Genomic DNA, 27,090 nt, shown 5'->3' on the forward strand with positions numbered 1-27,090 from the left:
GGCACGGGTGGCTCTGGCCTGACATTGGATTGCCCGCCTTCATGTGAGGAAAGCAGCTGCTCCTCCCGGGGGGCGGCAGGTGGAAGCCGGCAGGAGACCAGCTCTGCTGAGGATCACAGGCAATGTCGCTCTGTTCACACTTTCTTCTTACCTTCCTAGTCTCTGGACTGATGAAGCCTTGTCGAGCTTTGCATTAGTAAGCATTGCTACGTAACAATATTACCGCAAACCTGGTGGTTCAAAACCACACACGTTTATTACCTCACACATTCTGAGGGTCAGGTACCCAGTCATCTGCTTCAGCATCTGACAACCTGCCAGTAAGGTGTCAGCGGGGGCGGTGGGACCATTTAAGTGTGCCTGGGGATGAACCCACATCTGGGCTCACATGGCTGTTGGCAGCATCCAGTTCTCTGTGAGCTGTTGGACTGAGGGTTGTCATGTGGAGGCTGCCCTGTGTTCCTTGTCCTGTGGGCCTTCCCAGCAGTCACTTGGTCCTCAAAGCCAGCCAGGAAGAGAGATTCCTGGTGGGACTGATGTGACATCATGTCACCTCTGCCATATTCTGTTGGTTGGAAGCAAGTCACGGGTCCCATGCCCACAAAAAGGAAGGGGCTAGATAAAGGGGACCACTTGCCAGTCCATCTGCCACTAGCTTCTTCTTGGCATCTTGGGTCCAGGAAGACTGGACACATTCAGGCATTTGAAGGCAACCCACCACAGGAGGGGCGTAGATTCCAGCAGGACATGCTCTACCAAGAAGCCTTCCCTCCACGGCCTTCATGCAGAGCTTGTGGTGCTCTTAGCCCCCGCCCTTCCCTGGGCCCAGAGGCAGGCAGACCTCACCCAGGGCAAAGGGCCTGCTTCCCTCGCTGCCGCGGTGACTGTTGGTCCAGAGGAGGCAGACAGTCAAGTCACGAGTGAGCCTCACAGGCATGGCGCATCCCCAGAATCCCCTGCTGTACATCGTTTTAAATTACAGCCTCAGTGTTTAGAAAGGATTTAAATACAAGGTTGAGCAAAAGCTGGTTTGCAGTTGTTCCTATGGGAAATAATACAATAATTAACAAATGATACAAGAATAAAGTCTGTTTTGTGTACTCACAACGACAAACCTACTTTTGCCAACCCCTGTAAATCATGATATGCACACATTATAGTATCTTTGAATTATGCAGCTATCAAAAGAGTTTAGCATGGAAAAATAATCCGGGGGGAAGCAGTTTAAAAAACAGTGGATATTTCAAACATGGTTCTTTTAAAATATATGCATGTACATGTGTATAAATATTGAAAGTGGTTATCTCTAGATGGTAAGGATCATGAGTGATGTTATGTTTCTTCCTTAGCTATATCAAAAATATAATGAGGCATATTACTTTGCTATTAAAGGACCAAGCTTCAGAAGTTTTCGCTAATTTTTATTTTAGAGCATAATCTATTTGAGGTTGAGGCCCATGATATTTACCTCTGTGTTTCTAGCCCCCAGCATAACTCCCTTGGACAAACTAGGTTCTTGAACAATTTGATGTTTTTGAACAAACAATGAAATGTTCTTGAACAAACATCTTGATTTCAGAAGATTTAAAACTAATATTAAGATATTCTGTGGGAATACACATATAATAAAAATTTATGTGCATGATTACAAACAAAACAAAAACAAAGTCTCCCAACCCTGCGCTCTGCTTCTTAGGAAGCAGCTCCACTCCACCTTCCCCACCGCAGCCGAGGGCGCAGGAGGTCAGGGCTGCAGGCGGTGTGGCTGCCGGTGAAGCATGGTTTGAACAAGTGAAATTCACAGATAATCTGACATTTGATTTTAATCTTTGGTTTCAACTGTCTTCCCTGATACAACTTTGTAAAACAGTACTAGTAAGTAGAGAAATTGATGGAATTGTCAATACATTTCCAAATTTGGACCACCACTGCAGGAGCTGGTAATGAGCATTTAATTGGTTTTGAGCTTTAGGGTGGAGGAGAGGAAAACTAAAGAGCCAAATAAATAACACTTATAATATCAGGAATTTACTATAAATAATTCCTTGCTATTTTTCAGTTCTCTCAAAATAAACTGTTATTCACCAGGAGTGAGTGGGTAAGAGATTTTTTCCCCAGAATAGTAAATGGTAACATATCCTAATGTTTATGTTGTTCTGTCAGTTGTCACACTTCAATGCTTACTTCATTATTTTTTATGGATAACAGGCAAGTATGATTTGAATCCTATTTACAGAGGGGAATTTTGAAACCCAGAAAGAGGCTAAAGAAATTTTACAGACGGTTTGGAAAGTGGCCCATCAAATAATAGATATTAATATTTTTTATCAATCTATCTGTGTTAAGTGGGGCTGAGATCATTTTTACCTCCTCCTCACCAGTTTCTTGATCTTTAAGAAAATAAAACAAGAAATAACTAATTCGATCATTGTTTTCTTTCTCTATTTTTTCCTGAGATTCTAATATTTTATGATGATTAGCTCAGATATTCTTTTTAGTTTACTCTTTGCTCAACAGATGTGTCGGGACTCAAGACAGCTCTTTAAATGGCAGGCTCTTCTGATGTCAGCTGAGTAACAAAGTTACCCAACGATGTCATACTGTAGTACGGCCTCTTGTTGGGTTTCCCCCTATAACTGCGGCTTCAGCCTCAATCCCACCTAGGTTGACTGCTGCTACACCTTCCCCCGCTTATCATCCTACAGCAAATGGGAGGCTGCCCTGTGCTGGACGCTGTGCTGAGTCCTGGCTGGAGGATGAGGGAGGAAAGGAAAACTGAGCAGAGACAGCCCAGCTGCCTGCTCTTGGTCTGTGCCCAGAAGGTTTTCATCTCTCTCTCATTCTAGAGCACACTGACTTCTTTTGCTTTTGTTAAGCTTCTTCCATTGAGTCTCAGTTGGGAGGCCCCCTGGCTTTGTGCCTTCTGCATCTGAAACCTGAGCCCCAGCAGGAGAATCAGCAGGGAGCCTACTCTCCTCCTCTCTCTTTTCTTGACCTTTGATCTCATTTTCTCTCTGTTGATAACCATTTTTTCTTTGAAAAGATCAAAATTCAATGCAACTCCTTCACCAGTAAGAATACACATAAATTAACACGAGGTTACCTCACTGTATTCTAGGACTGCCTAAAGTTGACTGTTATTTATACACACACACAAAAGACATTCGGAAAGTATTGTTTTTAGATTGTATTGGCTTCTAGATATTCTTTAGAAAATTTTTTTCTGATATCAAATGAAAACACTCTTAACAAAACAAAACAGAAAACACAGGAAGTATAGAAAAGAAAACAGAAATCAGTCCAATTGTCCAGTTAATATTTGCATACATCTCTTTCAAGATCTTATTCCATGCATATGTGGTTGACTAAAAATATATGTGGTTACTGAACAGGGATAATTTGAGATAAACATCTTTGTATCTCTTTTATTTAGCATAGTCTGGTGACATTTTCCAGCAAAATTAAATATTCTTATATGTTATTTTTAAATTCTACCCTTGAATTGCTTTCAGATGTTTCTCTTCATTTATTAATAATTGATATGATTTACTAATGATTACTATAATAAATAAAATTAATAAACCAAAAAGTATATGGGCATTCCTAAAATCTGAAAATTCTAACCCTACACTTTGAATTTTTTAATTACTAAAATTAAATTTAAAAAATAAACATGGAAAAGCTAACATTGCTGTAGATACTAAGGTAAACAAATATGTCATATATTTGATTTCCTTTGATGGAGAGCAGTGTTGCTATGCATCATGAATACCTAAATGCAGCTAAAAATAACAGCTATAGTTGAGTAAGCCTGAAGATGTTCTAAGAGCAGATGAAGAAACTCGATAGCAAATTCCTCTGCAGTTTGCGAATAGACTTGCGTGCTCTGTTGGAAAGTCTGGGTCTTCTGTTCAAATATGGAATAACGTCCAAGTTAATTTCAATCCTGTCTTTGTGGATTAGAGGTTAGGGAAGTGGTCAGAATGGTCATACAAGTATAGTAACTCTAAATAAATATTTCTAAGATGATTACAATAGTATATAAAAAATCTTGGAGAAGAATATATTGCTTATCAAGAGGCTCAGAAATTTATTTATCATAATAAAAGCAGTAAATCATACACCTTATTTTCTTAAGAGAGATGCACTCTGTCCAGATGCACAGGAAGCTGGACGTTGGGGGAAAGGTATCTCAAGGACTTGCTTTCAGTAGAAAAATTACCCAAATGGGATTAGAGAACCATTTGAGTGATCTGAACAATTTATTCTCATTTATCTGAGGCTCAGATTTTTCCTCCTTAAAAAATGGTAAAAGCAATACATGCTCATTGTAAAAATAATAAGCAATATTAAAGTCTATAAAGTAAAAATGTACTTTGTCTCACTTTCCAAGTCTCTTCCATGCTGTAACTGCTGTTAAAAATTTGGTGTATATTAAGAAGTACAAATCGGTTGTAACAGGATAGTCATGGGGATGGACAGTACAGCACAGGGAATACAGTCAATGATATTCTGACAACTACGTATCGTGTCAGATGGGAACGAGATTTATCGGAATGATCACTTAGTGAGCTGTGTCGTGTCTAATCATGGGGGCGCACACCCGAAACTGATACAATATTGGCTGTCAACTGTAATTTTAAAATAAAAAATGATTAAAGTTTGGTGTGTATCACTCTATATATTTTCCTTTAAGCATTTAAATATATATTTTTAATAAAAATGGGATCAAACTTTGTCTATTGTCCTATAACTTGCTCCTTTCCACTTACTATGAACATTCTTTCCAATTTCAGTATTGCATTAATATTTCATGGCACAGCGATACCCTCACTTATTTAACAGTTCCCATCACCAAAGGACATTCCGATTGACCCCAGTTTTTCCCACCTAAAAATCTGCAACTAGCACATAGGTACATACATCCTCATGTGTATGTATTAGGTTTCTTTAGAATAGCTTTTTAAAAACGAAGTGGCTGAGTAAAAAGGTACATGTATTTTAAGTTTGTATGAGTGACACCAACTGCCCTCCAAACACATGCCTTGTGATGTTTCCCCAGCCAGCACACCCGCACCAGCCTCCAATACCATGTATCTTTTTCTTTTCCACCAAGCCAATCAGTGAAAATGGAATCGTACCAAAACTTCCTTAATCTATAAAATGAAGTGCTGGATCACGTAATCTCTAGAGGTACTTTGTGGAATTATGTGGAACATGACTGCTTTACCTAAAGACATAAAAGTCTGATGTCTGGCATCATGATAGACTTTTCTGAGTCCTTCCTCGCCCCTCTGGAAAACACAGTCCCCAGTTTCTGCTGAGCGTTCCGTTCCGGAGGAGGTGGGACATTGGGTAGAGATATGAGACCTGTCAAACTCATCTTAAGGGAAGAAAGACAAATGCTGCTATTATCAGTGATTTTAACTAAAAGGGAGAAAGCATAGTACATAAAAAAAAAAAAGAACAAAAAGGCTTCACATACATAGTCCTTCAATACTGCCAGGACGAAAGCCCAGTGTTTAAGACCCAGCATTTGACAGGGACTCTCTAACTACTGATAATAATTATACTGATGAAACCACCTCAGTTCATGTCTTCCTTCTGTCTACATTTTGGGTACATAGATATTATGCTAATGCTAAAAAAAAAAAAACTATCAGTTAGCCCCAGGGGAAAAAAAAGATTATGACAGAGCGATGGAAAATCTACCGCGGAGGGTTCATTTGATTGATGTGCCCTTCTGGCTGTGGCACTAAGTGGCTCCGGTAATGTCTTCTCAGTGCTCTCTGGAAGTCACCTCCCAGGCTGGAGGCTCTAGCGAGCTTCCCCCACGCTAACTCCTTAATTACCATTAGTTTTTGTTTGATGCCTTTCTTTCTGGTAGCCTTCTTATTTCATAAAGTCCGTGTGCAGCTTTAAAACCTCTAGCTTTTAAACTTTCAATCAAATGTAGTATAAGAACGGAAGATATAATTTCTAAACGGCATTTGTTAGGGAAATTTATTAAAATGTTAACGTAACCCCAGCATCAACTTCTCTTGGTCTCCGCCGCCAGCTTTGCCACTTTGATGTGACCCCCACTCCCCACCAGAGCTGCCCCCCTTGACTAACCTGCTTTACAGAGGAGTTGGCTCAGACCTGACCCTGATCTCCAGCTGCTGCCTCCTTCCTGCCTGTTCTTTCCAGCACAGCCCACGTCCCAGTAACGTCAGGCCCACAGGTCCCGAACACTCTGCCCAGGTCGCCGTGCCTTTTCACAGGCCAGCTTCTGCTCAGAATGACCTGTCCCCCAGGATGTCACCCCCTCGTGTGTTTCTTTCAAACTTTCAAGACACAGCTCCAGTGTCACTTTCTCTGGGATGATGAACTCCCCAGGAGAAGCTGACCCCTTGTGCCCTCTGGTATCTGCCCTGCTAAGTGAAGGGCGGGGGCGATTTTAAATGGCTGCCTTCCAGCCAGACTGTGTGAGGCTTCTTTCTGGCTGAATGGAGGCCCTGGGGTCAGTCACGTTACCTTCATTTATCAAAGCTCCAGGCATACTGTGGAGACATGGTTAATGGTGACTGAACTGAATTGAATTGGATAAGAACAGCAAATCTGATATTACTTGAAAACTCATTTTATTGGTGATCTTGGCATAAATTCCAACAAAGCATTGTTGAATAAGCTATGCTTAGAAAGTGTGCAAACTACTAACAAATCATGATTGAGGCACAGTGATCCCAAACTCATTATTATTATTGGAAGAAGGAAGGATGAGAAAGACCTCATTCTGTGATACTAACAGTCTTGGGTATATTTCTTATACAATAGCCTTGGCTCCCTAAAAGTTCTGAGATCTTGTGCAATGTTCACATTCAATTAAAATACAAGACTAACAACACATGTGAACAATAGGACTCACATTGCTAGTGCCCACCCAATTAATTTTTTAAAATATACCATCATCCTTCTAACTTCAAAATGTTCAAATAATCTGAACCTGACCAGTGATGGAGGTTTTAATGGGATGGATTTCCCCTTTACCTTTCTGATAGTCCAAAATAATAACTGCCTTATATATAAATATATCACCTTTCATCCAAAGCCTTAACTTTTTTAATGTCTGCAATTCTACTTGTAGTTTCAAATTTTTGCCAGTAAAAAGACTCTGAAAGGAAGGTCCTCTGAGATACACAATGAGAAATTACACAATGTTTCATCAGTGTGTTGAACAGAGTGAATTCATTCCACCACTCCTTCTGTTGTAGAAACCTGACTCCCAGAACTGAATGTCTTCTTCAAAGGATGCTCTTTGCACCAGGCTAAACAAAAGCCTTTAGCATAGTCCAAATGTACATTGGTATTTAAATTGTTGTTGATATATTATTTTTAATAAGCTATATGGAGTTATTCATGGAGAAAAATGTTGACTGTATCTATTACAGTTTAAATTTTAGAGTCTGATTTAAAATGGAAAAATGACACCATGTAAAAATGTCTGGTATGTAGTGATAAATTAGAAAAAGGTCTTTGATTATTTTTGTGTAAAACTATCAAACTATAGTTTTTCACTTTATATTTAAAAATATGTACTTATATTAACTGCAGTTATATTTAATTATATATAACTGTACTTTTAAAATCCACCATTCCACATAAGAAAGTCATACCAGTCTGCTTATGACTGTGGAATGTTGGGTTGGTGGAGACCTCCAGAAATAGAATTACTAAGTTAATGGGTATGAACATATGTTGAGTTCCTGATGCATATTTCCGAATTGCTTCTGAAAGGGTGACACTTTTTACTATCGTTGGTAATGCATGAAAATGTGAATTAAAATACGTTTCCAGGACTAAATGATATTATTTTTTTTAGATTTGCTAATTTAATAGGTATAAGGTACATTCTTCTGATCTCCATTTGTTTTCTAAGATAATTGAATGTTTTCCTATAAATTTAATAATTGTATTTTGTATGTGTGGATTATTTGGTTATATTTTGGCTATTTACTGAAATGTGTTTTTCTCATTATGAGACATGTATTACTTGCATACATAGATACATATAGGTCATTCTTTCATCTTCTATATTTGTCATTTTTTCACTGCTGTCTCTCAAGTTTGTTTATGCATGATTTAAAAAGGCAGATGATATTGTACTTGAATTTGTGGTCTATACATACTTAGAGCTGCCGATCTTTTCCTTAATAACTTTTTTCTGGGACTTCTCCCCAAAATTAATAAGTATGCAATTCTATTATTTCCTGTTTTTTCTACTATTTCAGTTCTTATGTACTTTTTAGCATCCTGATTATGATGAAATTTGGTGTCATTTCCTCCTTTTCCTTGTGTGGGTATTTATTCAATTTCCTGGATCTATTGATTCACTCTTTTTCTTTCAATATTTTCTGCCTGGCCCTTCTTTTGGGGACTCCAATTGCAAACACTCTGGTCCACACAAAGGTGTCCTATGGCCTCGTGAAGCCTTGTTTGTTTTTAAAAATCCTCTTTTCTCTGGACAGTGTCTGCTGCTGTGCCTTCCAGTATACTGATCTCTTCCCCTGTGGTAGCAACTTAGCCACCAATCCATGCAGTTTATTTTTCATCTCACACACTGTACTTTCTCTCTTTGGTAGTTCAATGTGAGTCTTTTAAAAAAATCTGTCTCTATTAACTTTTAAATATATGGTGTATAGTTAGAACAACTGTTTATTGTCCTTGTCTGCTGATTCTAACATCTGTATTAGTTCTGGGTCTGTTTCAACTGATGTTTCTTCTCATGATGTTTTGTTTTAGTTCCTTCTTTGCATGTCTCGTGATTTTTCAGTGGATGCCGGGCATTGTGGAATCCACCTTGTGGGTGCTGGATATTTCTGTATTCCTTCAGACACTGCTGAATTTTGCTCTGGAGTATGGTTAGGTCACTTGGAGAGTTTTATCTTTCTTATCATCCTGCTGTTGAGAAGTGTCAGGGACTGGACTGTGCTGGATCGGGGCCAGTTAGTCCCCACTTCTGGGACAAGACCCCCCCTACGAATGAGACCTTACAGTGGGAACAGGCGCCCGCCCTGTGTGAATGCAGGTGGTGTTCCCTCTTACCTTTGCAGAGGGTTCTTTCCTCAGCTTTAGATAGTTCCCTTACAAACATGCCTGCGTGGTACTCCAGGATGGTCCTCTCCAGATCCTTGAAGCTGTCTCTTCTTTTGTTCTCTGTCCTGCAACCCTGGCCGCCCTGTTCTCCTGGACTCTTAGCTCCATGTCTTCCACTTCGTGCTCTGCTGGGTTTCCTCTCCTCGGGCCAAGGCCAGGAGACTGCCAGGCACTAATGGATTTCATGTCTCTCTGGGATCACTGGGAACTTAGTTGCTGATGCAGTGTCCTGAAAACCATTGTTTCACACATTTTGTTCATGTTTCAATAGTTTCCAGAGGCGGTGAGGTACGGTCTGTCACTCCATTCCGGGACAGTAATTTCTGTAGGTATTCTGGAATCCATTCTTGAGTATGGATTAAGGTGAATATCTGTTTTGATTTTTTAAAATTCCATTCTAATTACTTACCCCAACATTGATTGGTAGGCATTTTCTTCCCTGATTGTTTTCTGTATTTACCTGGTATTATGTTAAATACTCACATATATTGGGGTCTGTTTCTGGATTAGCTTTTTGGGATTGGGGCTATTTTTGCTCCAGAGCTATATTCTTTGACCTGTAGCTGCTTTGTCATTTATTTTTAATATTTGATAATGCTAATCTCCCCTATTATATATTTTCTGCTGTGTCCCTCTGAGAATTTTTTAAATGTATTCTATTATACTTGTTTTTTATATCCATTTAAGAAACATTTTTGTCAAATTAAACCACTTTGGGATTTTTTAAAGACTAAATTAAATATGTAAATTAATCTGTGGATAGCACATGGACATTTTATATATTTTTCTTCCTATCCAGGAATATATATATTTATCAATCTTTTCCACTCATTCAGATCTTCCATTTTAATTTTCCATAAGGTTTTACACTCTCTCCACCAAAAGCTTATAAATTTAAGTTCACTCTCAAGTACTTTGTGGGTGTCATGGAAGTTGGGCTTTATGTTGTGTTTTCCCACAATTAGATAAAATGTTATTGATGCCCTATGAATGTATGTGTCTGTGTGTATAATTTGCACCTGTCTAGTTTCCTATAATTCACACTATATGCAGCTGTTTCATAGAACTGAATCCTTGGCTTTCCTAGGTATATATAATCATATGACTAGGAAATAATGGTACTTTTGTCTCTTTTGTTTATAACACTTAAATAACCCACCTAAAACTAGACTTGCCTACTGGGTCTTTAAAGCAGCTACAGCATAGTTACACAAGAAGCATTAGTCTGGCTCTCAAATAGAACTTACAGTAAATTGAAATCTTCATACGAGTCTTTTAAGAATACCAAAGAGAGAATCCAAATGTCACACAAAGCAAAAACTTTTATTTTTTCTATTTATTTTCTGTCTGATATCACACACAGGAGCTTCAATTTATCTCTTTCTCTACCCCAAGTTCTTCAAATCCTGTTCACATAGATCCAAGTCGTATACCGCCAAACTTTCCTGGATTTTCTGATCATTTTTTGCCATTATACTCCTATTAATAGTGTCTTGCTGGCTTTCCCAGTTCTCTACTTCATTGTTACCCTAATCAACACAGAACTCTCCCCAGCAGCAAATATTCAATGGAAATTAACTCAGAATGAGATGGATGGAAAGGGATTCAGGCTACTCACACCTACAATTTAGTGTATTCATTAAACAGATGACTTTGAATGAGTCTCATTAGCTAGGAAAATCTGAACATTTGAAATTTGTTTTGTTCTCTAAACCACACTTAAAAGCATTATTTTTATTGCATTATATAACATATGGAAGAGCTAATGATCCAACTTTCATGTAATTGTACACAGTTTTCAAATTTTCAAAGTGTGAAAACTGTGGTTCCAATGAGGTCTCTGGGACACTGCTGGGGCCACTGGGGATCAGGAAATGCTTAGGTGCCATCTGCTGGCTCCCAAAGGTAACGCAGACATTTGCTCAGACGGATTTCCAAATCAGTTTTTCAACTCCCAGCCCCTACCAGCTATTTCAAAGTAACCAGAAAGATGGTTGTAATTTTTGGTGATAATGTTAGCTATATATTAATAAAGGAGGGGTGCAAATTGAGTGAGATATTATTAAGCTTAATCAACAAGGGAGCATAAGCCTACTTCACTAGGAAGTTACAGCTTCACACATCCCCCCCAGGGTATCCTCTGAGTTTGGGACCTAATCCCCTTAAGGGGGCAGGAGGATCATTACAGAGGATGGACAGAAAGCACCTGTGCCACAGAAGCCAAGATGGCTTGAGGAAGGTGCTTACACTTCGAGGCAAGCCAGCAGGAACAAAAATTGGGACCATAACGGGTGAAGTCTAGCCTGGGAAAAGGATGAGATAAGGAACTCAGAACCACAGAAAGTCTAGAAAATAGATCTAGACTCTTGTGTTAGGGGGAAGACCCAACACAAGCCTGTGAATGACTGGGAAGTTGATTGGTTATTTTGAAGGGGCACATGGCCCTTCCCAAACCCAAGATAATAATATAACCCAATCTTAACAACGAGCTTACTCTCACCCTCACTCTTTTTCTAATACAAGCCTGCCCCATTTGCTCACCCCCTCTCAACAGCAGCCCTGTGGCCCTAGCAGCCACCTGGGGCCCTAGGCGCGGGTCTGGGTGTTGGGAACAAGGAAATTAAGAACTAAATTTTAACCTTAATAGACAAGAACCACATTGTAGCTGAAAAGAAATGATAAAAGAGACAAAGTACAATTAAAGCAAACATCCTGTGTCTAGCAGACGCTCTCCCCTGGGTAGGCTAGATAAGCAGTGCTTTGTAGTTTTTAATGAGAAAATAGAAAACTAGCTAGCTAGAGCCAGGAGATTACTAGGTTAATGAACAAACATCCTGCCTTACCGCCTTATGAAAGAACGCTTGGTTTGAAATTCCCACGCGCGGTCTTTGTAAGCGAATTACTAACTGCCACGTCTGCTTCTGTATAACGCTTGCTTGCCCGCCCATATATAAGAACGTAGTTGTAAGCGCTCGGCGCGGCTCTCGTTTGCAGCTCCTTGTGGGCACTGTGTCGCTGGACACTTTAAGAGTTCGCCCCTGCGCAGGTTAAACTTGGCCAATAAAGTAACATCTTTGCTACCCTGAAAGTCTCCGATATTTGTTCTCGAGTTTGCTGGATGCTACACTGGGCACAGCGTCACCATGGGCAAAAAACATGTGGTTAAAATACCACCTGGGAAACAATGTCTATCCTTGAGTCAAGAAATATGTATCAGTTACAGCTAAAATTATGGGTTCAATAAATGTAAAATAGCAAAAGCCATGAGGACTATTAGACTCACAGAGCCACATCTGATTTACAATTGATATTTTAAATTCAAGTAACAACTGAGAAAGTAAGTTTGCTCCGGTCCTAGATTGAATGAATAGTCAAATAGGGAGACAGGCATGTAATCACAAAACCAAGGAGGTGATAAACAGAAAGCAATCGGGAACACATCCAAAGAATTCTTTTAAAATGAGGAAAAAGATGTAACTCAAGACCATGGTGTATATTTTTACACCAAAACTTAAAAATATATTTTTGAATCTCTGGCTTGCTTCCTCCTGGCCTAGAAACTATATAGTTTCCTAATTTACTTCTAAAGTAAAATTCTGCGTGGCACCAAACTCCATCAGAACTGACGTAGAAAGGATTCAACCAATGTCCAGAGGACGTTTGCTTTTCTTTATTTTCACTTTGATAAAGCTTTTGAAACTATATTGAGGATCTTTTCAAGGCAAAAAAGCAAGTATGTCTCAAGGATAAAATAGGCCTGATTTTCATTTCTTATTACTTTCGTTTCTCCCAAAGCTGATTGCTTCTGTGGAGGTAAAAGTCCTGTGACACATTAGGAGGATGAAATAGATACTAGAACTTTAAAAAACATGTTCTTCTCTGCAAGACACAGAGAAGGAGGTATCTGTAGAATCAACTGGAAGTTTTGGTTATTTAGAGCACGCAGCACCCAGCGTGGGGAGACGCGCCCAGCCACGTGGGACCTCTCAGCGGCATTAACTTGGTGACGCGGGGACGCCAGGGCAGAGGCACTGGGCGGCCACGAAAACTGCCTATGTCTTGGCTGCGGCGACAGTTACACCGACGTAGTCTGTTAAAACTCATCGAACTATTTGGCTGACGTGGGTAAACTAATTCGTAAATTATATCTCAACGGGTAGGTTTAATAGAAAGAAACCTCAGAGGTGAACAGCGGAGGCGGGACGGCCGGGCCTGTGGGGGCGACGCCTGCGTCCACACAGCGGCTCAGCTCCCGGACTCACGTGGAGTGACCTACGCCCACGGTACCGCTCACACAGGCGCACGCAGAGATCCGAATTCAGCGACGCCCCGCGGGCGCCGACGATCACACCCGCCCTGCGGAGGGCGGCACCCGGAGTCGGAAGTCCGGCCCAAGAAGGCGGGGCTTCGCCGCAAGGAGGCGGGGCTTCGCCGCAAGGAGGCGGGGCCATGGTTTCTCCTCGCCGCGAAGCGTGTACTTTTTCTCTTGCCGTAGTGCCTGGGACCGGAAGCTTTCACAAGGCGTGCTCTAGATTTCCGGGCAAAAGCCGGTCTGGGCTTCCATGTGGAGCTGGTGTGAGGGGTTTGGGTTTTAAGTCCTGTCCGAGTCGCGCTCCGGTGAGTAGGAGTGGTGGGTCGGTGTGTAGCACGGCAGAGTACGGCGTCCGCGGGCTTTCGGGTCTGCGGAGCCGGGCTGAGGGAGCCGGGCCGCGGGTGCGGGCCGGGGGCAGCAGTAACTAGATGACCCTGTGGCTTTGCTGTGGGCACCTGCGAGTCCGCGCGCCCGGTGCAGCGGGTTCGTGTCCACCGCGACGCTGGCGCGGCGCAAAGCTGCTTGTGCGTGAGGCATTTGCCGCTTGCGCTTAAGCGGGATGTAACTTGACTGACAGTTTCATAGAGCTGCTCGTGGTCCGTGTGTTTCCTAGCCCGAGTTTCAGAAACCCGCCAGCTGAGAGATGACGTCCTTAGCCCAGCAGCTCCAGCGACTCGCCCTCCCTCAGAGTGACCCCAGTCTCTTATCTAGAGATGAAGTTGCCTCTCTGTTGTTTGACCCTAAGGAAGCGGCCACCATCGACAAGGACACTGCCTTTGCCATTGGTGAGCTATCCTTTAAGAAGCCCTTTAAAGCGTTTGTTTTCTGGCTGTTGCTGTACTTTCTTGTTTTCTGTTCTGACCTGCCTGCCCCCTTAGCAGTTTCTAACTTGTTGCCTGACGATGTTAGGGAAAGAGAATGACAGCCATGTGCTAGATTCTTGAAATGTGTGTAAGTCGCACCTGCATTTCGTGGATGAGGCTGCAAGGTTAGGGCGGTCGTCCAATCATTAGACTCTGAAGCACAGAGGGGAGGAGCAGCCACAGGCGCGGGAGGAGCCCTCTTTCCAGAGGGCTAGTCTAGTTTTTGTAGGGGTATTTACAAAAAAACAAAAGAACAGCCCCGCCAGGGAATACTTGTTCTCGTTGGTATAATACTATTTTTTCTCTAGTTGAAAGTTAGAAATCTGTGTTTGGGACTGAATTACAGATTGTACATGCTAAAAGAACTTAGCTTTTATTTTTTAGGGTGTGAGTCAAACTATAAAAGAGGGGTAAGAGGAGTTTTCTTGCAAGGAATTGTTAAATGAACTGGCCTTTTTCTAGGATGCACTGGCCTGGAAGAGCTGCTTGGAATCGATCCTTCTTTCGAGCAGTTTGAAGCCCCTCTGTTCAGCCAGCTGGCAAAAACCTTGGAGCGCAGCGTTCAGACCAAAGCCGTGAACAAACAGCTGGATGAAAACATTTCATTATTCCTTATTCACCTGTCACCTTACTTCCTGTTGAAACCAGCACAGAAGTGTCTAGAGTGGTTGATTCACAGGTAGCAAATGAAATTACAGTAATAATTATGGGCTAACAGCTTTGATCTTTTAAAAAAATTAAGTAATGACAACATTTATCAATTTAAAGCTGAAAAAATCAGGTAAGAGATTAACATGAGGTCTGAAGATGAGGTAAGAGGCACGATGAGCGTGCCTTTTTGCCACTGAACTCGCTTGTGTCGAGAGTAAAAGAAAGGACTGCTGGAGATCTAGGGATCCAGCCTCGTTAGTTCTAAGACGCTCATGTCGCTTGGCCACTACCAGTCGTCACTGCGTATTTGGGGCAAAGGGCATTACTAAACTTCTTTGCTGCCAGAATAACAAATTTAGTGGTTTGGGAAGAGGGGACTAGTAGTATCCTCTGAAATACCGTAACTTGAGAAAAGCCGTAATAGCTGATGTATTATGGGGCCTAGTGTGTAAATGTATTGACCATTTATATACCAGGCCCCATGTTGTGCACTCTGTGTGCGTTATCTCAGTAGTGACACCACTCCTGTGGAGAGAGACTTGTACTGTCTTGTCACCATCTTGTAATTGAGAAAACTGAGGCACAGAGGGGTTAAGTTGCCTACGTCACACACCTAGTATGCTGAGATACGAGTTTGTTTCCAAGTCTGATGTTTCATGCACTTCGGGGATTGTTTCCGTAAGTGTACTCAGTTTTATTTTCTCATTTACTGTTAGCATCACATCACAGCTTATACATCTTTGTTTATTCTTCTATATGTATGTTGTAAGAAAAGAAAGATTTCCAATTCATTCACTGGAGACATGGTAGTAAAGTGACTTCCCTTCAGGGAGCAAGTGAGCATTGAGAAAACATAATTGTAACTGGGGTCTTCTGATCATCAGAACATCAGACTCAAGGACAAAAAAGAATCAAGCCTGTAATATTGTCCTTTGTCTTCTAGCATTTCATCCCCCCCCCCCCCACTCCCCATTGACCAGTTAATACAAGGAGCACTCTTTGCACTTGGTTCTGCATTTACAACATGTAGTCATGTAACATTGTTTGTTACAAAAATGACTAGGCTTTCCTTGGGTAAAGGTGTATGCAGATTATTCCTCACTAAACATAATCTGTTGCTGTTTTTATTATAAGGATATCATTACACCATTGTAATAGTGAAACATTGGAAAAGCATAAGGGAATATTTAAGCTGCGGAATATCACAATGTATGGGTCTACGTTATGAAATTAAAAATGAAGTTCTGTTCGTAGTGATAAGAGATCCCCTAGACATACTATTTCATGAGAAAGGGAAATTGCACAATGATATGTAGAGAATGCTACCACTTACGTTTCAGAACTGGGGAAGGGAAATGGGGCCAGAGATTTTGAGAAAGAAAAAGAAGAAGATAAGACGGGATGGAAGTGGAGTTGGGATTGGGCAGTAGTCACGCTAATTTTTATCACTATTTTTGGTCTTTTTTATACCATGAAATTGATGGATATAGTATTTATCCAGGGAACTGAATACTTTTTTTTTTTTAAAGGCACTTATGAAAACTGTATCTTTTTTCAAGTTCCCAAAAGAGGAGTCAGTCTGCAAGGGTGTGCGCTGCACTACAGCAGACCCAAGTGAACCCTCTTTAAGGATCTCGAACTGCTGCTGTGTCTCTGTCTCCTCTCCTTCACTGGCTGAGATCACACTCTTCCTTCTTCCTCTGCATGAGAACTTATAAAACATATTCCCTTCTCCCCTATTTGGTCCCCTTTCATTTCTCCAAAATTTATACATAGACTCTATTTCAGACATTCAGACAATACAGAAACGAGTTTAGCAAAAGAAAAAAAAAAGGTGTATGCCAAGTTTGCGGCTCATAGGGCTGCCTAAAGTAGCTGGAGAAAGCTTAGTGGACAAAGTAACGTCTTGCCTCATATAAAGCAGCACATGAAACTAAAAAAGGCAGAGTGGTATGATATGCTGAGAAAGATACAGGTAAAAGGATGGGAGGGTTTAGACAGGTATGAGGGATCCCTTGGCTGGGGGAATGAGGGAAAGCACCTTGGGAGAGGAGGCATGAGAGCTAGGTGTTGAAGGCTAGAAAGGATTTAATGTATGTGATAGAATTAACGACTCTGTTAGTTTGTTGTTAGTATGGAGCGACCAATACAAGGTTTCATGAAAGTTCGTGGACAAATTATATAGGATTGTAGTTGATAATTTATTTTTTATTCAAAGAAAGTAATGTGGTTGTCTCTTTAATTAGCGGTTTGGTTCTTGAATTATAATTAAGGAAGCTTGAAAGGTGCATTTGGGAGCGGGAGGAGGAGCCGAGCAGTGCCTCCTGCGGGCCACGCACCTCTCCGTTGCTTTGACTGCAGTTGTCCCACAGTTATGTCAACGTGACAGTAGGTTCAGACAGAGTTGAAAGTCAGTGGGATATAAATTTTGATACAGAATTTTAAAAAACATTGCTGCACAAGAATTGGCAATACCCTGTTGAGTACTTTAATACAAAATAGGGGGCTTCTGTTTAACTGCTCTGCGTCCTATAGTTATGGGGTTGTTTTTGCTGATATTCATTCTAAGTAGTTTTAGCTCACTGATAATAGGATTTGGACATGTACGGAAAAATTGTTACTTTTTTCCTGTAAAATAAAAGATACATTATTCGTTTTTACCAGTAACTTTATTGATTTGGATATTTCAGGTATGTTGGCTCTCTCCCACTATTGGCCAAAATAGTGGGTAGAGGCCACAGGTGCTGCTAAACATCTTCCAGTGCATAAGGCAGTCCCCCAGCAAAGAATTATTTGGCAAAATATACCAAGAAGCTTTGCAAACCACTTTTGACATGTTTGATCAGTAACAGCACGCTTTCCATACACTGTACAAATCTTTTTTTGTGTTTCAGTTGTGTTTTTACCTTTCTTGAAATAAAAAGCATAATATGCTGAAAACGTTGTGTATCTTCTTCCATCTTCAATATTAAATGGCTGCACAAAAATTCACCAATTTTGATGTTTTTTAAAAAGTGCACGGTGATATGACAGCTGTCATAATACAGTCTAACAAAATTGTTTGGAGTGAAATTAAAGACACCTATGTACTGCTAGAGCTATTGTGCAAAAAAAACAGATTTGTTTGGCCAACTGGATGTATGCTTGTAAAGTTTGTGTCAATTTGCATTTTTTGCTTTTTTCCCCAGGTTCCACATCCATCTTTATAATCAGGATAGCCTCATTGCTTGTGTCCTGCCATACCATGAGACAAGAATATTTGTGCGGGTTATACAGCTTCTGAAAATTAATAATTCAAAGCACAAATGGTTCTGGTTATTGCCAGTTAAGGTATGATTGTTGAATGACACATATCTGTAATTGTTACAGATCTTGATTAAGAGATATAGTTTGGAAAAAATAAAGTCAGTGCTTCCGAGGGTAATCCCAAGTATTACCTCCATTACTTTTATTTTCTCACTTCCAGTTTAAACTGTTACGGGTAACAGCTGGCTTTTATTTGTACCTGATAATCAAACTAGGCAATTTACACATATTATCTAGGGTTTTCATCACAAAACTCCATTTTTTCAGATAAGGACAAGATCAGAGAATTAAATTACTTGCCAGAGTTAATGTAACTATAAAGTGGCAGAGTTGGGATTTGAATTCAAATCCAATTTTAAAGCTCATGTCTTTCCACTATTTTATACTGTCTGGTATTTTAAATTTTGGAATTGAAGAGCTTAAAAAATGTTGGAAGTGAGGAAAAGCAGGAACTACTTAACAAAAATTAGAAGGATGAGGAAGCCTTGAAGGACTTTGGGAATTATTAAAGTAAGGAAGATGCTAGGAATTCATTTACGGGTGAATGAAGAAGTGGTTGCATTACAGGGTGGATTTGACTAAGATCAGGCAGTGTGATTTGGTAGTAAAACAGCTGGCTTGCCATTTTCACTTTGCAACATACAACAGAGGAAAGTGGATGTATGTCAGGAATTTCACTGAATTTTGGGCGTGGCGATTCAAGCTAGGAGGAGGACCGATGGGGACAACAGTGGACTGCCAGATGGTTGGACTAGGCACAGTTAACTGTGTGGGTTATGACAGTGAGCTCGATGACCTGAATTATTAATAAGAAAAGAATGGGAGATTTTAAGGAGGAGAATTTAGGAGTTTGAATGTAAAGCGCTTGAACTGTTACGTTCAACAAGAAAAGGCCAGCTTATGATGAAGCTTCTTATCCAGCTATTGGACATTCACGCAGCTGACGTGCAGGCCGTTTTCCCCTGGCCTGCACAGACCTGCTGTCTCTAGTCACATTTGTTTCCGGTCTCCAGGCCCCAGGCACCTGTTAAAGTTGGCTTCACATTCTCCGTTGCACTAGTACTCACCATGCACATTGCTAGGTGGTGGGAGTAGCAGTATACGGGGGCCAGTTTCTCGAGTTATTTATTGCTGGAGTTACTGTAAAGCAGTGATAAAACCATATCAACATGGGCTCAGAAACCAAAGCTAGCCAGCAGGGTTACTAAGAATGGAGAGAATTTTCAGATTTAGGTAAATGCACATCGAGGTGCCACACATGATGATAAGTAGGCATTTTTCACTGAGTGCCACCACCCTCATTGCCGACATTCTCTTTTGAATTTCTAAGGTGTGCACAATTTTAGGTGTTAACCTCATCTCTACCACCCACCAGCTGTCAGGAGAGACTGTACTTCATACTTACGAAGTATGTATGGTGGGTGCTTTGAACGTAATGACCTGTCGATGCCTCTGCTTTCTGTCTCTGACAGCAATCTGGAGTGCCCTTGGCCAGGGGAACCCTGATTACCCACTGCTACAAAGATCTTGGATTCATGGATTTCATTTGTAGCCTGGTAACGAAATCTGTGAAGGTAAGTAGTGCGTTGTTTCGTGAATGTATCGTCCCCTTAGAAGAAGGCTTGCTCTGAGGGGAGAAGACGCACCGGCCCTTCCCTGGTATCAGTGGCACTGGAGGAGGGCAGCGAAGTGAGCGGTTCAGGAGCACGAGCCGTGGGCTCAGTCTCTGATCACCAAAGGCGTTTTCTGTTGTGCAGAACTGAATCAGTCCTTGCTAAATTCCATTTGTAGTGATTGTTTAAACAGTTTAAAAAGACAGTCTAAAAATGTCAAGAAGATTGTTCATTCAGTCTTGCCATCTGTGATTGAACCACTAGATTTGTGTATTCATGTTGCAAGTGATAAAAATTAAAATGTCAGCCTGAGGTTATTGAGGAGAACTGTAAATATTTTTATGCTTTTATTAATTGGTCTTTCACTCTTAAATGTGTCTTGTCTGTGCTTTTATTCCAGGTTTTTGCTGAGTATCCTGGGAGCTCAGCTCAGCTGAGGGTTCTCTTAACTTTCTACGCTTCCACCATCGTGTCTGCTTTGGTGGCTGCAGAGGACGTATCAGACAACGTGGTTGCTAAGCTGTTTCCATATGTCCAAAAGGTTGGTTCTGCTCAAGTATATAGTAGGTTATTTTGTACTTGAAGGAATGTCTTAGCTTTTAAAAATTTAACTTAGACATAAATGTTCTAAAATGGACAATTTATTTCAGATGGTTAATGAGATTTAATTTTTCAGTAAAAAAAAAAATACAGCTTTTTTCGTCTTAAAAACTTACCAGAGTAGGATCTTAATTAGAGCTTCTTAAAGAATAAATGCTGGCTAATTGTCTCCTAGGTATATATGTCTTGTTCTTTTGGGGGGTGTTAAACAACAGAACTTTAGTATCTCATAGTTCTGGAGGTTAGAAGTGTGAAGTCAGGGTGTCGGCAGGGGTGATTCCCGGGGCCTCTGAGGAGAATTCTGGGTGCCTGTCCCAGCTTCCGTTGGCACTCCCTGCCTCTTAGCGCAGCCCCGGCTCCTGCCCATCTTCACATGGTGGACTTCCCTTCCAGAGATCTCAATTAGCCATCCTGTTGCCTCACTGGAGAGAAAATGGGTTAGAGAATCTTTGGGGCACAGGCTCTCATCACCATTTTTTGCACTGATTTCCGCTTCTCAGTGTTTCTTCTTCTAGTTGCCTGGGTGCCTGCCGTGTCTCAGGTCCCCACGGAGGTACCGCTCTCGCATCCCACCAGTGTCCCATGGTCATTGTTGTCATGTGGACAGTTTCTGATTGAGGCCTCCCTCCCACCCGTGGGCGTTGGCATATAAAAGAGGAGCTCATTGGCTTCTGTTAAGATATGTGGCCGATGTCTGAGTGGGAGACCCCCTGAGACCCTGTCTCATCCAAGAGACTTGTCCCCTCTGTGTCCACTCAGGAAAGGGGTCAGCATCTTGATTTTTTTTTTATTTCTGAGGAGTGTGCATTAGGTAGTATCACTTTCTGATTTATGGCATTTCTAATTATCAAGGTAAAATAACATTTTAAGTAGAATAGTAATATAGTTCATTATTTTTCCTTATCTTCTAAAAAATGTCTAGGGATTGAAATCATCCTTACCAGATTACAGAGCTGCAACATATATGATAATATGTCAGATTTCTGTGAAAGTGACAATGGAAGATACCGTCGTGAATTCGTTGGCTTCGCAGATCATCAAAACACTGACTAAGACTCCCTCCTTGATCAAGGACGGGTTAGGCTGCTTGATAGTGCTCCTGCAGAGACAGAAGCCAGACAGTCTTGGGAAAAAGTATGTGGAACTGATTTGAGAAATGGTCTGTAGAGCTGAAGGAAATTATTCTGAATAATTGTTGAAGATAAATTGCCAGTTATTGTATAACTTGTCGAGTCAACACCTTACGTACTTGTTTCTTCAAAGGCCATTTCCTCACCTGTGTAATGTTCCTGACCTCATTACAATACTCCGTGGGATTTCTGAAACGTACGACATCAGTCCCCTTCTACGCTACATGCTTCCCCACCTGGTTGTCTCCATCATTAATCATGTGACAGGTATGTGGCTCTACATTTTGTGTCCAAAAACTTGTTTTCTGTTACTTGATCCTCTTAAAATAGGAACCACACTCATGTTTATGTCTAAGATATTTTAAGTTCTTGCTAACCAATTGTTTTTGTGTAACTTGTTGATTTTTCTTATGTGAGAAACCTTTAGGGGGAAGAGCAGGTTGGATGGAGAGAATTCTTGATATGCTCAGAATTCTATTGTTTAAAAAAATGTGTTCTTAAACAGTCTCTATAGGAAAGGCTAAGGAATTGCTTTAAAGATAAGTTATTGAATAAAACTTTCCCTTCTCATTTGATTAACTGATTGAGTAATTAATTTTTTAGAGAGAGAAACATCGACTTGTTGCTCCACTTACCCATTCCTTGGTTGCTTCTCTTGTGCCCTGACTGGGGATCGATCCTGCACAATGCTCGAACCAACTGAGCTACCTGGCCAGGGCTTCCCTTTTTATTTAGATAATTAATGAATTTTAGTGATTCCATTTACAATAAATATTCATTTGCTAACAAAAAGAGTTTTTCTCCCTTGAGTCATTGAAAATATAAGACCAAGGAAGTCTCATGCATAAAAACCCAAAATGTTTTTCAAACCCAAAATTAATTAGAAAGCATTGACTTGCATTACATGTATTTTATCCTTTAATAAATACAGAAAAATAAGGGAGAAAGAGTTGGTCCTTGGATTAAGAAAGACATCTCTAAATATAAGTCAGTCTCTTAGAAAATAAGGTTTGCTTAACCAGATCTTGATTTAAATACATTTCAGAAACGTGACTAGCATGAATGAGAGTTCATTTCTCCTGTTCTGAGGGTGATAAGGAATGTTACCCCAGTCTCTGCAGGCAGGGCCAGATTCTGGTCCCTGTGTTTACAGAGAGTCAGAGGTAGAAGGTGGCAGCTCTCTGCCCAGGAAGGAGGCACTGGGACGAGCGTTTAGCCTGTTTCCAGCGATACAGTCGTCCCCCCGTTGGCTTTCCGCAGTTCAGTTGTTTGTGGTCAACTACAGTTTGAAAATATTACATGGAAAATTCCAGAAATGAGTAATTCATGAGTTTTAAATGGTGTGTGATTCTTAGTAGCTTGATGAAGTCTTGCCCTGTCCCTCTCTAGACCTGATTCGTTCCTTTGTCCAGTGTCTCCCACGCTGTGGCCACTGACCCGCCTATTAGTCACTTAGTAACTCCTCGGTCATCAGATTAGCTGTCTCGGTAGCACAGTGCTAGTGGTCAAGTCACCTTATTTCACTTAACAGCGCGCGGGCGCCTAAGAGCGGTGATGCTGGGGATTCGTGTCTTCTCCATCACAGAAAGAAAAGTGAGTACAGGACAAAGAGATATTTTGAGAGAGAGAAAGAGGTTTATGTACCTCGTTACTGTATATCATATAATTGTTTTATTGTATTATTAGTTACTGTTGTTGATCTCTTTCTGTGCCTAACTTACAAACTAAACTTTATCACGGCTATGTATGTACAGGAAAGAACACAGAATACGTAGTGTCGGTATCATCTACGGCTTCAGAAATCCACTGGGGCTTTTCGAACGCAGTCCCCAGGGATGGGGGGGCACAGTTGTAGGAAATCTCAGGTCAGGTCCCAACTTAACCACTCACAATGTGACCTGGGGGAAACCACGTTTCTGGGCTTCTTTCTCATTAGTGAGGTAGGCAGGATCATACTGGTTTTTAAAAATACAGAGAACTTCAGGTAAAGGATAAACTAGGGTAATATATACAAAAATGCTCTGAAAAATATAAATGACTAGGTGAGATACACTTTTGAAAATAGGTTTTAAAAAGGCGAAATTTAATGTATACATTTTAAAGTTATTCCTGTAGGAAAGTTTGCTGCTATAAGTAAACTTAATAGTGTAAGCCTCCAAAAGTCATTTCCCCAGTCAATCTTAGTTTGTTGTCTGTACTAAGGAGAAGAAACTGAAGGGGCGGATGGTGAGATCTACAGGAAACACTTGGAAGCTATACTCACGCATGTATCACTGAAGAACAACTTAGACCATTTGTTGGCCAGGTAAATGGTTATTTTTAACATGCTTTTGTTTTGTAATTTTGTGGCTTAGTATGCTCTTTAGGGTTTTTCAGTATCTGTTTATATTGCTCGCTTTGTTCATATCAGTTCCTTAATGGTAAGTATTTAGCTTAGTAATCGTAATAATAGAAAAAGTAGTTTCTCCTGCTTATCTTTAGCACTTGCACATGATCATGGACAGTTTGTAGTTAAGCTGAATTTGGGTTATAGCTGCATGTGATTCATGACTGTTTAGATTCCTAATAACAAGTGGACCAAAAGGCCCAAACAGTGCCTCACAGTTGAGGTGTTGAGGGTTGGCACAAAGTGAAGGTTATTTCTTCCTTTTTCTGTAAAAATAGTTCAGTCTCCCATTTTCTTGCTTAAAAGGCAACTTGCTACAGTGCAGAGAAGGTAGGCATCACAGTCTGACATGGACTTACGTCTACCCCTGTCATTTCCAGGGGAAGGCAGTGGGACATGTGCAGGCTGGTGGCTTGGGTCTGGGTGTGCCCTTGCGTGGTGTCGGGCGGGTGCCTGTTTGTTAGTGTGTCATCATTTGTGCCTCCTGCTCTCAGGCGTGGCTTGTGAACAAAAGGGACTGCACATGTGAAGTAGCTGGGAGTGTAGGCTCTGGAGTCAGCTGGGGCCAGACCCCTGCTCATCTTTGCCTGGCCCGTTGGGGCTCACTGGCACAGTGGTGGTATCTGGTCTCCTTTGACCTCGTGCAGATTATAAGACTTCTTCTTTTTTTTTTTTTTTAAGATTTTATTTATTTTTAGAGAGAGGGGAAGGGAGGGAGAAAGAGGGAGAAAAATGTTGATGTACGAGAGAAATGCCAATCAGGTGGCCTCTCCCATGCCGCTAACCAGGGAGGAACCCGCAACCCAGGCATATGACCTGACCAGGAATTGAACTGGTGATCTGTTAATTGGCTGGACAACACCCAACCCACTGAACCACACCAGTCAGGGTCAGATTATAAGACTTCTTAGCCCTAGTGTTGTGTATGTTTAAAATAAGTATAATTTTCTATCTGGGAATGGTATGAGAGAGAATAGACCTAAACCACCTAGAACATGGTAGGTACTCAACAAACAGTTCTTCTCATCTGTTGATACTGGTTTTGTTTTGCAGCCTTCTTTTTGAAGAGTATATTTCATATAACTCACAGGAAGAAATTGATCCTAATAAAGCATCTTTGCTTAATGAACAGTTTCTTCCACTTATCAGACTTTTAGAAAGCAAGTAAGTGGTGTGTTTGTGCCTTGTTTTGTTAATGTGTACCTCTTGTTTTAATTTAACATAGTAAATGGATTATAAAGAGACTGTCCTTTTTTTTTCCCTTTCAGGAAAGGCCAGGTATAAGATTTAAATTTATTTGAAATATAAGAGGAATTAGAAGTTACTGTATGGCAACTGTGGAGAGTAGTGTTTTTATAGATTTTTTTGTTATTGAATAGTTGACTGTAACTATTGATCAGTATCACTTGCTTTTACATATTATACTGTTAAAATACTGGTCTCAATCTGGGTAGTTTTTAAAATTTTATTTATGTCTTCTATATACATGGTATATGTGGTTAATAACTTTGTATAATTTTCTATGCGGATTAACTCTTTGAATTTCTTCCCAGATATCCCAGAACATTAGATGTTGTCTTAGAGGAACACCTAAAGCAAATTACAGACCTGAAAAAACAAGAGCTTTTTCACCAATTTATCTCTCTTTCTACAAGTGGAGGAAAGTATCAGGTAAGTTTTTCCTCAGAGGAGTTAAGACAATTTGTGGTATGTTTATGTGGTGATTTGAAGAACTCTAGAAGGAAATTTTTGCTACATTACTCCTCTCTTTGGAGTGTGTGGGTTGTTTGTTTTTTTAATTGATTTTAGAGAAAAAAAGCAAGTTGGGGGAGAGGGAGAGAGGAACATTTGTTTGTTGTTTCACACATTTATGCATTCATTGGTTGATTCTTATATATGCCCAGATCGGAGATCAAACCCACAACTTTGGCGCGCTGGGACAATGCTCTAGCTAACTGAGCCACCCGGCCAGGGCTCTTTGGCATGTGTTGTGAAGAGATCAGATTATACACAGTTTTTTTGAGGTCAGGCAGTGAGGCTGGGATTGGATGCCTGGTGAAAGGAACAGGAGTTTATATAATTGTGAACATGGTACTTATTCCAGGAAAACTGTTGTTTGGAAATCCTACATATGACATGCATTAGCAGTCACCAAAAGGTGGCCTCACTCAGGTTGGTGGTGTCCTTACCTTTCTCTTCTCTTCACCTTCCAGTGTTGTACCACCAACCATGGGTGGCTGTTTTAAGTCATTGATTAGAAAAAAGACATGGATTTTTACTTCATGATCATGTTACAACTTTAGAAATTTTCTCATGATTCACCCTTAATCTTTATACTAGAAGTTAAACATCTAAGCAGTTCTTATAAATAGCCTTGAAAATAAATGTAATGAAGAAACATATGATTGTTGGTTTTTTCTTTCCTAATGAGACTTTGTCTTTAATGGTATTTCATTTCCAAACCTTAGTATGGTGTACAGATGTCCTTAGTCTAATTAGGTAAGTGAGTAGGTTGTTGGTAGTCTGAGTGTCACTATTGTGTCCTTTAGAGGAACTGGATTCTGTTTTCAGCAATCTGTTTTTTAGGATTTTAAGTTTTGTGAAGGTGCTAAAATAGTGATTTACCTCAAATGCTTTTCACTTTGGAATCATGTCTATAAGTATACAAAATTACTTTATAAAATTACTAAGTTAAACCTGCATATAGACACAATTATACAGGAAATCACAGTATTAACAATACAGATTTTTTCATCTAACTCAGACCATGTTCTGGAGACAAAGATTGGTTTACTTTTTGGTTCCTGAAATTAGACAGTCGTTACTGAATGTGTTTGGCAGACGGAGGTAGTTTTCTCTGGTTTTTATTCTTCATCATATGCTGCTAAAATGTAGTCTTGAAATCATATGGTAATTGTGATGAATCCTCTAGTTTTTAGCAGATTCTGATACCTCCTTGATGCTCAGTCTGAATCATCCACTTGCACCTGTGAGACTTCTGGCCGTTAATCACCTGAAAAATATCATGGAAACATCAAAGGTTTGTGTCAGATCAATTTCATTTGTTATGTGTTTGTCCTGACGAGGAGCCAGA

At 40.5% G+C, this 27,090-nt stretch overlaps 1 protein-coding gene across 2 annotated transcripts in view; it reads left to right on the forward strand.

Moving 5' to 3' along the window:
* The first annotated feature begins 13,635 nt into the window (after positions 1-13,635).
* The window catches only part of HEATR1 (HEAT repeat containing 1), a 49,752-nt gene continuing 36,297 nt past the window's right edge, over positions 13,636-27,090 (forward strand). Inside the window, exons 1-12 of one of the 2 annotated variants that reach the window (XM_045861026.1) lie at positions 13,636-13,752; positions 14,061-14,232; positions 14,773-14,989; positions 18,150-18,291; positions 19,740-19,841; positions 20,281-20,421; positions 21,403-21,614; positions 21,744-21,877; positions 23,813-23,915; positions 25,050-25,160; positions 25,550-25,667; positions 26,929-27,036. In XM_045861026.1, the coding sequence (XP_045716982.1) occupies positions 14,091-14,232; positions 14,773-14,989; positions 18,150-18,291; positions 19,740-19,841; positions 20,281-20,421; positions 21,403-21,614; positions 21,744-21,877; positions 23,813-23,915; positions 25,050-25,160; positions 25,550-25,667; positions 26,929-27,036 (1,530 nt within the window). In that variant the 5' untranslated portion in view covers positions 13,636-13,752; positions 14,061-14,090. The remainder of the gene's footprint in view (positions 13,753-14,060; positions 14,233-14,772; positions 14,990-18,149; positions 18,292-19,739; positions 19,842-20,280; positions 20,422-21,402; positions 21,615-21,743; positions 21,878-23,812; positions 23,916-25,049; positions 25,161-25,549; positions 25,668-26,928; positions 27,037-27,090) is intronic. The other variant, XM_045861034.1, reaches the window with a different exon arrangement.

Source organism: Phyllostomus hastatus, unplaced genomic scaffold, assembly GCF_019186645.2.
Source record: "Phyllostomus hastatus isolate PE091 unplaced genomic scaffold, TTU_PhHast_1.1 phas_contig_148, whole genome shotgun sequence".
Taxonomy (NCBI): domain Eukaryota; kingdom Metazoa; phylum Chordata; class Mammalia; order Chiroptera; family Phyllostomidae; genus Phyllostomus; species Phyllostomus hastatus.